General features: G+C 32.4%; 2 protein-coding genes across 3 annotated transcripts in view; one reads left to right on the top strand and one right to left on the bottom strand.

Moving 5' to 3' along the window:
• The window catches only part of LOC128680630 (cGMP-specific 3',5'-cyclic phosphodiesterase-like), a 67474-nt gene extending 65418 nt beyond the window's left edge, over window positions 1–2056 (top strand). For both annotated transcript variants that reach the window (XM_053763904.2, XM_053763905.2), the window contains exon 19: window positions 205–2056. The gene's annotated coding sequence lies outside the window, so the exon portion shown is untranslated. The remainder of the gene's footprint in view (window positions 1–204) is intronic.
• Window positions 2057–2714: 658 nt separating this feature from the next.
• LOC128680633 (cytochrome P450 4C1-like) lies at window positions 2715–10510 on the bottom strand. The gene is made up of 10 exons (XM_053763907.2): window positions 9340–10510; window positions 8942–9031; window positions 8493–8603; window positions 7889–8074; window positions 7258–7454; window positions 6642–6711; window positions 6358–6550; window positions 5472–5623; window positions 5005–5184; window positions 2715–4696 (listed from the first exon to the last, which is right to left on the bottom strand). The coding sequence occupies exons 1-10, from the start codon at window positions 9491–9493 to the stop codon at window positions 4539–4541; spliced, it is 1491 nt and encodes a 496-aa protein (XP_053619882.1). The 5' UTR covers window positions 9494–10510; the 3' UTR covers window positions 2715–4538.
• Between the last annotated feature and the right edge of the window lie 1676 nt (window positions 10511–12186).

Genomic DNA, 12186 nt, shown 5'->3' with positions numbered 1-12186 from the left:
TATTTTAGTATGATTTTGCATTTATAAAACACTCAAGCGAGATGACGTATGTAAATACCAAATGGTTACCTCAAGGAGGTGTTATAGAGCCGTTATCATTTATAAATGAAAATTATGATGGTTTAATTTTAAGCATTTGGTTTGATGTTATTTGAGACTCAAACCTGTTTTAATAAATGATTATATTTTATTATTAAATCAAAGGAATAGCCAGAACAGCACAGAAAGAGCCGAGAAGCTGGACCGAGTGAAGCCGTCCAAATCGATCGACTAGTTCACCAACAACCTAGGGAACTCAGGGCCCACGACGACGTTGTAATATTTGCCATTTACATGACAATGGATCTAGATCAGAATACATTCAGGGTGTTACAAAATACCGAGTTTGGCGACTATAATAAGGATCTGTTTCTTTCTGATAAAATATCCTAACACAATAGTTCTCTCTGACAGATAAATTAACAGCTAGATTTATTTGGCCTAGTCTATTCGAGTCGAGGTCTATTCGACACTTGTGAAACAATTTTAACACTATCTGTTAATTTGTTACATTTAGGCTATCTGATCAGCAAGCGAAATGAATCAGGCTATTTGTATGAAGTAATCGCCAGTAGTCTTTTTTAGAAGTATTAATATTAACTTGAAACTTCGCATAAGATCTAACCGAGATATCTTACCATTTCGTGAGTGTTTACTTTTTAGTGTTTTGTAACACCTGTTTAATATTATTCCTTCGAAATATTTGATATTTAAATCTTCCAGTCTAGCCCTGTTATTCATGTATGTTTTGTCACGGTCGCACTTAGAATATTCGCCTTTGACAGAACGAGACAAAACATGCTTTAGCTTAAAGTATGGTTTAATTTTTTTATGAATAACATGGTAGATCTCTAAACTACTGGAATTCTGTAGATGAATGGATCTAGAACTAAAATATGAAAATTTCCCAATTCGTATGTGTGTAGAATAATTGTCTTATATTGAATATGGCATGTCAGTCAATGTTTCGAAAAATACTTGTCGTCTTCAAGCCCTAAGTCGTTTTAGTAGTTACTTGTACATTTCTACTATTAGAAACTTATATTAGCTAGTTACATCTAATGTGAAACTATTTATATATTTGATTGAACAAAATTACAGTAACTTTACAACTTATTTATATTTTATTGAATTAATTACTTCGATGGATTAATAATTATTATACAACTAAATATAATATTCAATTATGAAAAAGATTACTTAAATTGACATAATATTAAAGTCAAAATCTTTGAAAACTATTTTAATTTCAATAAAATAATATAGCACATAATTACCTTTTTGTAGATTATAAGCTAGTTTTACCAAATAGCAATATACTGAAATGGCAATTCTAAATGTTATGTGACTTTCCTAAGGTTATAGTCAATTAAATGTAGCCTTATTTTTACTAAATTACTCAAAAGTTACCATAGAGATACCATAGTGTATTTTCTCTCATATTATTAAGTCTACCCGCTTTTGCTCGGGGTCGCTTTTTTTTAAGCATTCTATTCTTTCTGGAAGTTATATAATCGTTTGGATTTTCCCAATTATATTAAAATAATAATTTTGTTCAATCAAAGGATATGTTAGAAATATAAACAAAAGTAGAATTTTAATCTCTTCGTCGTTTTGACGGTAATTTGTTTCCTGTAAATTAGGTATAAATGTTTATCTATACGTATTATTTACATAGACTGTGATCTAGTATTACTTCACGAGATTCTATTTTAAAACTATCGATATTTGTGTCAAACTTGCATCTTTTCCAACTTCAGTCGAATAATTTGGAGTCCGAAAATGGAAAATTATTTACCGATTTATATTTATACTGGGTTTTCAATCGATTGGTGCAAAGCTGTAGCTACTAGTGTTAGATCATTTAAGCCAAATTAAGTATGACAACCTATTTGTTTTACCTACGTGATTTTAGGGGTTTTAACGAAAACTTCATATAATATAGATAATTGCTGGGTTGAATTTTAACTTTCTGAAATATTCCACCCTGTTGCAGAAATTGGACAAAATGTAACTATATTTTAAAGGTATTTTTGGGAAAGTACTCTGGTACTTTCCCATAAATACCTTTAAAATATAGTTACTACTACTACTACTATATTTTAAAGGTATTTTTGGGAAAGTACTCTGGTACTTTCCCAAAAATACCTTTAAAATATAGTTACATTTTGTCCAAGAGTAATATAACTCAAAAGGTTTTAAATCCTAGCTACAGCTTAAGCTTTGAACCATTTACCAATCACCCTGTATAAGTTAGAAGTAGTTACACAGAAGATACACCAAAGATTAATGACTTTAATATCAGTAAAATAAAAATTTAATAGTCGATAATTCTAGATCTGTACTTTTAAAATAGAATATCGTTTTCTTGGCCTGTTAAATTAATTGCGGGGAAACCGTAAAGTGTAATTATGAAATTAAGAGATTTTCACATAAGTTTATTACGATTCTTTGAATTAAATTATTTATTTTTGCAATTTTATTATATTTACCATACATTTGAAAGTATTATGATGCTAGTCTTAAAATTTCTTTAATGCAATACACAGTATGACATTATCGTCCAATTGCTTATGAAGTCATTTTGTGCAATATTTAATATATAAAATGCATACTTACGAATTAATTTAAATGATTATATTTAATATAATTTTATATAATTAGCACTTTTAAAGAATAAATTATATTTGAAACGCTTTAAGAATAATTAACCAAAGTTTATACTTTAAGTATCTACAAGGTATTAAATACCAGATAACTACTGGGTTTATACCAACTCTAGTTATGAGGATATAAATTTATAATGCTCCATTATCAAATATGGTTCTCAGTTTTCTGGTTATGGTAAAATAATATACATATTTTCCTTTTTCTCTCTCTGAATATATTGCCTAATAAACCAAATACATTAATTATTATTGTTAGGAAAATCATTTGAATTTCTTATTTTTTATTTATTCTTCATATGGGTTTATTTGCCAAATAAGAGTACTATGATTTCTTTTCTAAGTATAAATTCCTATTTAAAATTTATTGACTTTACCCGATCAAAAATAAGAAAACAAGGCTATGTCGGTTTTAAATATAATGGTTTACCAAATTAATTAATAATTTATTAATTTTGTTTTAATTTATAATCACTCTAAAACTAGAATGACAAAGTTTATTAAGTTATATGAATGTCACAACTTTTTTTAGATAATTTTAAGTCTTGGGCATTACGTGTATAAATGACAGACATATGTGGATTTTGCTGTTGTTATAGATATAGATTAATAAGTTTCTCGTTACAAAATAGACGTGATGACTTTAAAATGGTGTGAATGTCATTAATATCTTTTTAATTTCATAAATATCATTTTTTACTTAAATTACATTTACGAGATTTTCAATCAAATAATATAATATATATGTACAAATATATTTTGTGATTTTTTCAATTAAATTTTAATACATAACAGGTATGATGTAACTGATAGTGTTTAGGTATCACATTTGTAATCGATGTCAATTTTGTAACGGGAAACTTAAGGTTAAATAGTTTTCAGATGTTGTGAAAAATAGACTATACCTTAATATAGCATCTAAATGACTGTATCTTGATTGCGAATTAACTAATAATCTTTACATTATATTTGTATTACATTAGTTTTTTTTTCTTCGCCTTATGAAACATTTTCATATAAACATATGAACCTTTTTCATGAAACATTGTATATTAGAAGTATACATACAACATTGTATAGTAGAGCCAAGAATCAATGTTTATTTTATTAAAAACAGCAAGGTATCGTTTTTAATCATTTATTTAATTCACAAATATAACATTTACTGAACTACTATTACATACTTATCTATCGGTTGACTAGTACAAAACAAAAATAAATCCTGTAGCTTAAGGCGAAGACATTTAATTACTATGTGTACGTTGATTTAAAGATATTTTTACCTTAAGGTTGTTCAAACGAAATAATGTTATTTAATATATTTATTTTAGGAAACTATTTTATTATTTAGATATTGAATGAAATTCGCAGATCTAATCTGGAAATGTAAGAAAATTAAAATATTCTCTGCCGTGTAATTTTTGAATGGTTTTTCGAAAATGATTAAAGAAAAAAAATGTCGTTTTTGTATCTATATTTTCGCATAAATAAGTTATTCTAAATCTATGATTGATGCGGTGGAGAATAATGAAAGTTTTCAATAATTAAATCTGTAAAATACCTACTGAATGTGTTTCGACAAATAAAATATTGTGAATATTGCAGGTTTTTTATTAACATCATTATTTACTAAACACATTTTGATCAAATAACTAGATATTCTATTTTTGTAACATTCTAGTCATTAGGTAACTCATAACTTTGTTTTTGTTCTATATAGACTAGGTAGTTAATATATAATTTAGGTATATACATTGAACACATATATTTATTGAATTATAAATATATTCTCATAGCATCGTGTTAATCTTCTGACCTTTATTACAGCTATAATCAATACTTTCTTTTCTCTATGCTGATCTGGTACCCAGTGGACGGCTTGAGCATGACGTCAAGTTTCAACTGGAGCTTGGTGTGGTCCCCCTGCAGCCGGTAATGCCGCATCACGTGGGCTAATGTGGTCTTCATTGACATGTAGGCGTAAGACTTTCCTGGGAGATAAATCATTCATTTCTTGAATTACGAGAAGAAAGAACAGGACCATGGGTCGATTTTTAGGTTTTGAAGAAAGAACTTAAAATATTTGGTATTCGCAAGAATTGTGAGATTTATAAACTTGAATTTGCTCGCAGTTTTACCCGCGTTAATTTCGCTGACTGTAAGTACTTTTTTCTATAATGAAAGATAGCTTAGTTAAGATAGGATACTCACATCGGGTGTCAGTGGGAAATATAATGAAATAATGTTATTGGTACGTGGCACATGGGGTGACCATGGGAAATTTGATAAAATATCATACCAATACACATTCTCCTGCCCATACTGAACCCAGCGAAGGCGTTAGGGTTGTCAGGCAGCTTGGCAGGGTCCAGCCAGCGCTCTGGTTTGAACAGATCTAAGTCTTTGCCCCACATGGGGTGCCGGTGGATGCCGAATAGAAACATGAAGCAAGTCCTGCCTGCTGCTAAAGTGTAATTCTCTGAAATTTGTAAGATATGTCAAAAATAAGCCTCTGCAGCTGATACAACAATAACATTCCCAAGGAGGGTTAGCGTACATTACGCCGGCGGTATAAAATCACAATTGAATCTTATAGTTTATTTTTTATGTTGATCTCGGGCTTCACTGCGTATGATATTATTATTATTGTTTTGCTGTAAATTAAGATAAATCGACAAAAATGTGATAGTGGCGCCAGTGTCCGGGTGCATCCCCTCAAGTATATAAATATATATGGGAATTTAAACAATATACGTATCCACTCACTCAGTTTGACATTACAATGCAGCCGACGCGCGACGACCGGGACTATGGTGTACAACCTCATGCTTTCCTTCAGCACCGACTCCAAGTAGACCAGCTTCGACAAGTCGTGCTTCTCCACGTCTCTGTCTGAGGTGCCGAACACGTCGTGTAACCTGGAAGGAAATTCAATTAATTTAAATAATTTGTACAAAAATTATGTTTTCAAGGTGCTTATAAAACTTGAATCTAATGCCAATTTTGAAAAAAGAAAACCTATAAACCCAGCGTTTTATAATTTCAATAACATAATTTAAAAAAAATGGATCGGATATTATTTTGGAGAAACACGTTCTCTTTTTGTAGGAGCGAGTGCGCCTAACATTTTTTATTCCCCTTGCATATAGGGATAAACAAATCTGCTCAATGTCAAGCATCATCCTACCATGTTAACTCTTCTTGTAATGGATCTTAATAAGTAGCACTCTTTCGCATCATCTCAAATAAATAAATATATTAGGACAAATCACAAAGATTGAGCTAACCCCAAAGTAAGTTCGAAACTTGTGTTATGGGATACTAACTCAACGGATACTACATTTTATAACAAATACATATATACTTATAGATATACCAACCAATCAGAAAAAGATCATTTTCCATCAAGACCCGGCCGGGGATCGAACCCGGGACCTCTCGGTTCAGAGGCAAGCACTTTACTACTGCGCCACCGAGGTCGTCAACTGATGACAGCTAAAAATAGGCAAAATTCTGTGGCACTTGCACAGTTTTGTCTGAGCTATATCCAATCTGGTTCTGTGGTATGTTGCACGAACTAGGTTAAATGTGTAATGTTTGCCATCAGTGTGGAACCGGCATTTGATTGTCCAAAGAATATTAACAAACTTACTCTTCGAAAACTTTCTCCTGAACTTCAGGATGCGAACCCAGCAGAATTAATGTGTACATCAAGACATTGGCTGAGGTGTCATGGCCGCCCACGATCATAGTGTCTACATGCTCTCTGATCTCTCTGTCGTTGAGGACTCCCTTCTCTATGGACAACTCCAGGAGAAGATCCATGAAAGCCTTGAATTTCAGCCCTGGAAAATCCACAAAAGTTGAAACAACACAAATAAAATAATATACAATCCAGTAATAGAAACATGGTTTTTCTGACTTTTTCTTCCTTACCTGTCGACTTCCCCGTATTCCTCTCAGTCAAAATATTTCCATTTAATTCAGATTTCCTCATTTGCAATACCTGGTGACAATTAATAACAGTGAATAATCGTTTAAATATAAACTTTTTATATATTCAAATAATTATAAACTCGACCCGACAGTTAGGTACATAAGAACATACAGTTACATAGTTACTGCTGCATAAGAATTTACGTTCGCGTCATATTTTCATTACTTGCTTGGCATTATAATAACACTCGACTTTGCCTCGCGCTAAAAACCAGCCTTATTTATAAGAACTAAAATATTTCCACGCTTGTAAAATAATGTTATAATACCTGGTGACAATTAATAACAGTGAATAATCGTTTAAATATAAACTTTTTATATATTTAAATAATTATAAACTCGACCCGACAGTTAGGTACATAAGAACATACAGTTACATAGTTATTGCTGCATAAGAATTTACGTTCGCGTCATATTTTCATTACTTGCTTGGCATTATAATAACACTCGACTTTGCCTCGCGCTTACCAGCCTTATTTATAAGAACTAAAATATTTCCACGCTTGTAGAATAATGTTATAATACATTAAATTACATTAGCCCATTAAAATAATACCGTATTCGACATATTATGCAAGATCTTCAGACACCGGTCTTGGGTTCTTTTGACAGCACTAAACTTGAAGATGTAGGGGCTGTGCAGCCAAAACTGCTGGAAGCGGTCCACCATCGTCTTGAAGATCTCCTCAGCTGCCACCACGTATTGGTTGTTAAGAAGAGTATGGTCACCGAAATCAACGCCGAGCGCTGTCACTGAAACAGAATTGAATTCAAAATTCTTTAGTGAAAATGACGTCAACGTGATGTATATCCTGCTAATACATCCCGTTGACGTCAGAAATTGACTAAAAACTCAGTCTACTGTCGAATTCCAAAGCGCAGGTAAAGAAGAAGCGGCGCAATAAACTTCACTGCTGTTTGATAAACCATTTATTTATATAGTATGTTATTTTTGGAGCACGGTGAAAGGTGAAATATTACAAGATCTGATCGCTACATGGAACACTTCCTCAATCTACTTACAGCATATGGTCTCCAAAGCGTCTTGCCTGGTACAGGCCCAGTGTTCGAAGGGTACCCTTCACCTGCGCAGCTAGGTCGTGCACTAGACGTCTGCCTGTCTATAGAAGATGTCACGCTATGTGGGTGTTCCACATAGGTAGCGTTTCATTCCTCAGTCTACTCACAACAGATGGTCTCCAAGGCATTGTGCCTGGTGTAGATCCAGTGGTCGAAGGGTCCCTTCCCCACCTGCGCGGCCAGGTCGTGCACTAGGCGCCGCGCCTGGCTGTTGAAGACGTCAAGGAAACCGTCCAGAACAGTTTGGCTGAATGCTGGGTTGAGAAGTTTGCGGTGTTTCTTCCATATTGGTACTAGAATGGTAAATAAATAGATATTTACTTGACAATAGGGTAAAATGTCTATAAGAATGGATTTGGCAATTACTTAGGGTGAGTTACACCAGTCAACTTTAACCTGAACCGCTGACGTTTAGACTAAATGGCGTACTTTGCGTTGTTCCGCGCAGGTTCCTGTTAATGTCAACGTTGACTGCTGCAACCCGCTCTTAATTGGTTGCATAATTGCTTAAAGTTGACTCAAATAAATGCAAGCAGGCACTCCACCCGATGTCTATGTTTCTTCATTTTGTTTCTTATCACGATATAAATACTTGGCCTCCTAAACGAAAGATTAAATATAGGTTTGACTAATTAAGATTTAGGTATTTACGTTTATTCTGTCACCAGTAAGTGACCAGACTTCATTTAAAAACATAAGTATAGATCTTACCTATTCCAGTCACAAGTCCCTCGCCAAGCCACGGCTTGGCGAAGTCATAGAATCCATCTTTTTCGAGACACGTGTTGGCGACAGTCAAGAAATCATCAGGATCAGTTATCACTACAACCATAATTTAGGTATTAAGCATTTTAGTGTCTATTTAATAAATACTAATAACGTTCTTTTGTGTTCTTAACTTTGTAACTTTTTGAACATTCCAAGTTTCAATGGAAAATCCCCACGCAGTGACTTAAAGTATTTGTGTGAACATTATATCATGATACGATATAATGACCAACACTGTTTAAATGAATTTGTTTGGCATTTCTTCTCAGCAATGTTCCTTCCAATACTAAATTAATTAATAACTTATAATTTGACGTAAAAAAGTTCCTGTGAAGGTCTAAATAAATTCCTTGCCTGTGGTCGGTACAAAATATTACGAAAATTAACGTTACCATAAATAGTCCGAGGGCCAATGGATGCGGAGACCACTCCTCCCACCTCATAGCTCTGATTGGCCAGGTCTGTCACTGCTTTCCATAGATCTGAAAGATTTACAAAAGTCATGATACAAGCTTTTGACTACGTGCAACATGGCATACTATTGGATCAACTAATCTACAATAAAAACATCGTAAATAATTTACATAAATCATAAAATTCAATCTTGAAACAAAAACGTGTTGTTCCGATTTCAACTAATGTAGTAATCAATTTATATTCAACAAAATATAAAATATCCAGTGCTTTATACTTATGGCATTAAGTCCACATACTGAATTTTAAGTTGTGGAATAAAATTTTAAAAAATATATAAACACTTTAAATATATGAAAAAAATAAAAATACTTACAACAGCTGTCCCCAATAAGATGCGGCGCGTGCCCAACGATAGGCCAAGCCCCGGGCAGCATGGGGGGCTCGTTGTCCGTATCTTGAGACTTTTGCCGCCACAGAAAGTAAGAGTACACGACACATAACACCCAAAACAGAATCAACATAATCATAGTGACAGTTTTTCATAAATCTTCTTTGCAGAAAAATATGAATCTTCTCGATACACAATAAATAGAAAAAAAAAACAAATAATCCTTGTTTTCGAAAATTAATAGTTTAAATTAAATACACACACACAATATTTTTTATTTTATCTCACCCATTTTTTCTTTTCCGTTAGATACCCATAGTAAGATTGATTAAGTGTTATTTGAATAAATACAAAAAAAAATTAAATAAAACACGTTCGTCGGCTTCGTTCCACTCACTAAACAATTAAACACGATTACACCTCATAGGAAAGGCTACAGGATGTAAGCTAATATTGTTTTACAATCACTAAAGGAAAACAAATTAGTCGAGGGGCTAGGTGTCAGGAAAATTAATAGATTGGTCATGTGTGTGTCGGGCTACGCACAATGTTAGGGTTTCGATGATATATCTTACATACAGAGATATTTACTTCACTTGTAAATATGTAACGAATATGGCTACGTACGTATAATACAAATTACAGTTTTCTAGTGTAAATATATAGTCTCTGAGCTAAACCAGTGAGGGACGGTCGGACAGACATAACGATACTACTGTAAGACCCCAGAAATGAATGATATGACATTGATATATCATGTTTTTGCACCTCTTCATGGTGAAGTGGAAAATACCAAGTTTTGTAAATACATAATTATAAAATACTAACTCATTATACATTTTTTTAAAATCTTTAGACGACTTGTCCCACTGGTCTTCCCCTTATTTTCCCACCCGTCTCAGCCCAAAGCAAAGTCTGGCCATTTTTTTAAAAAAATTGTTAAGGTCATCGCGCCCTACATAGAAATACTTTTGGACTACTTATAAATTATGTTTAGTCACATAAGTACATTAAATTACAAATGAAATGATTACAATATGATTTATGGCGTGATTTTCGGAATTTTTATTAGTTATGTAATTTATTTAGAAATTTGCATTGGATGGCTCAAATGATCTACTCCTGTAGATTTATTTAAATTATAATATTATATTATAACAACATGAATGAGGAAAGTACCTACTAATAGCGTTTTTCCATCTCAAAATGGTGATTGATTACATTTGACTAAATATTACATTGAAGTTAGTTTTAGATCTTCATTTACTGCGATTTAAGTAAGTAGATATTTTTGAAGATTTAATAAAATTATTGAAATAAATTATTATTGGCAAAAAATGAATTAACTCCTGCAGGTACTAAGGCAATAAGTTGCTGTAACAAACCTCTTGTGTAATTATACTTCGTTATAACTAACTCAATTAAATGTCATAATAGACACAATATGTCCTACCTACTAATTATAAATTTTAATATTATATTCAATCAGTGGCGTGATTAATGGAAATAAATTGTTAATTATTTTTTTCCACGTAATGAACTAACAAACAGTAACTTAGCCACATTATTAACACTTAAGTATAAAAATAAAAATCGAAAAAATGGCACTATGAAATATAAACGCCAATTTTAAATGGGTATTCAGTTCTCAGCTTACAAAATTGCTATCAAAAATTCATATAAACATGAGTGATCGGTTGATCACCATTCATTAAAAAAAAGTCACACAAATTCACAAAATAGCTAAAGAAACTAAGGTGCCGAGCTCTTAGTCTATACATGTGAAAACTTGCGCCACTTGGCAGGATAATATAAAGTAGGGCTCGCAAAACACGTAAATCCTTTCCTATAATTCGTTTCCACAATTTGTTAACTAAGTGAATAATCAAACACGCGATGTTTTGAACGCATATCAAGGTAGACAGGCCATTTTAACTCTACATTGACATACAATGTAACAGTCGTAAACTTTTTTTGTTATAAGAGAATTCGAATCACGATGTGTCTCCAACCAATCTAACCATGAAAGACATAGATTTGGAGTTACCACGTTATCCTATAAACCCGGCCCAAAACTCAAAATATAAAAGCTTTTGGTTTTTGTACATTCTGCAGTGATTTTATGAACCGATTCTGATTTATTACGGGTCCAAGAGGTCGTTCTTTTTTAACTAAGTATAACTTTTTTTATCGAGGGAAAATGGCTTCGCATACCGCTGTTTCCAATTCGCGACGGGCAGGGAAGCGGCATGTGGGATTTGGACCCACAAAAAAACAAAACGTGTCAATTTTTTTTTATTAAAAAATTAAATTTACGATTCGTGCAGTAAATGAGCCAATTGAGATAATTTGTATCGTGTCCTTGTAAATATAGAAATGGCTAATTAAGTGGTTATACTAATTTCAGTTTATTAAACCTCTTTCAAACAATAATTTTGTTCAATAAACCTATTATAAATTACTTATATCCATTGGAAACAGAAGTCTAATCATCAAAAATTATATAATTATGCGCCTAATAAATATCTTAATCCTAATACGTGCGACAAGACTACGTGGATTCGGTTTTATGGCAATTCATTTCTGTCGCAAGTTTTGTAATTAATAATAGTGATATAAAATGTGTTTTAATTATTAATTATATCTTCCATAGGCTACCCACAAGATGACGAGCATAATAATAATGCTTAGTCAATTTGAATATATTCGCACATTGATCTAATTTCGGGCATTATTCAAATAGCGCGGGCATTTTTAATAGCGTCCAATTAAGCACTTGGTCAATAACATATACAAAACGAAGAGTGGTACGTATAAAATAAATATTGTGCA

Source organism: Plodia interpunctella, chromosome 24, assembly GCF_027563975.2.
Source record: "Plodia interpunctella isolate USDA-ARS_2022_Savannah chromosome 24, ilPloInte3.2, whole genome shotgun sequence".
NCBI classification, from domain to species: Eukaryota; Metazoa; Arthropoda; class Insecta; order Lepidoptera; family Pyralidae; genus Plodia; species Plodia interpunctella.
Note: the sequence above shows the minus strand (reverse complement) of the source record. Positions and strands in the feature narration are given on the sequence as shown.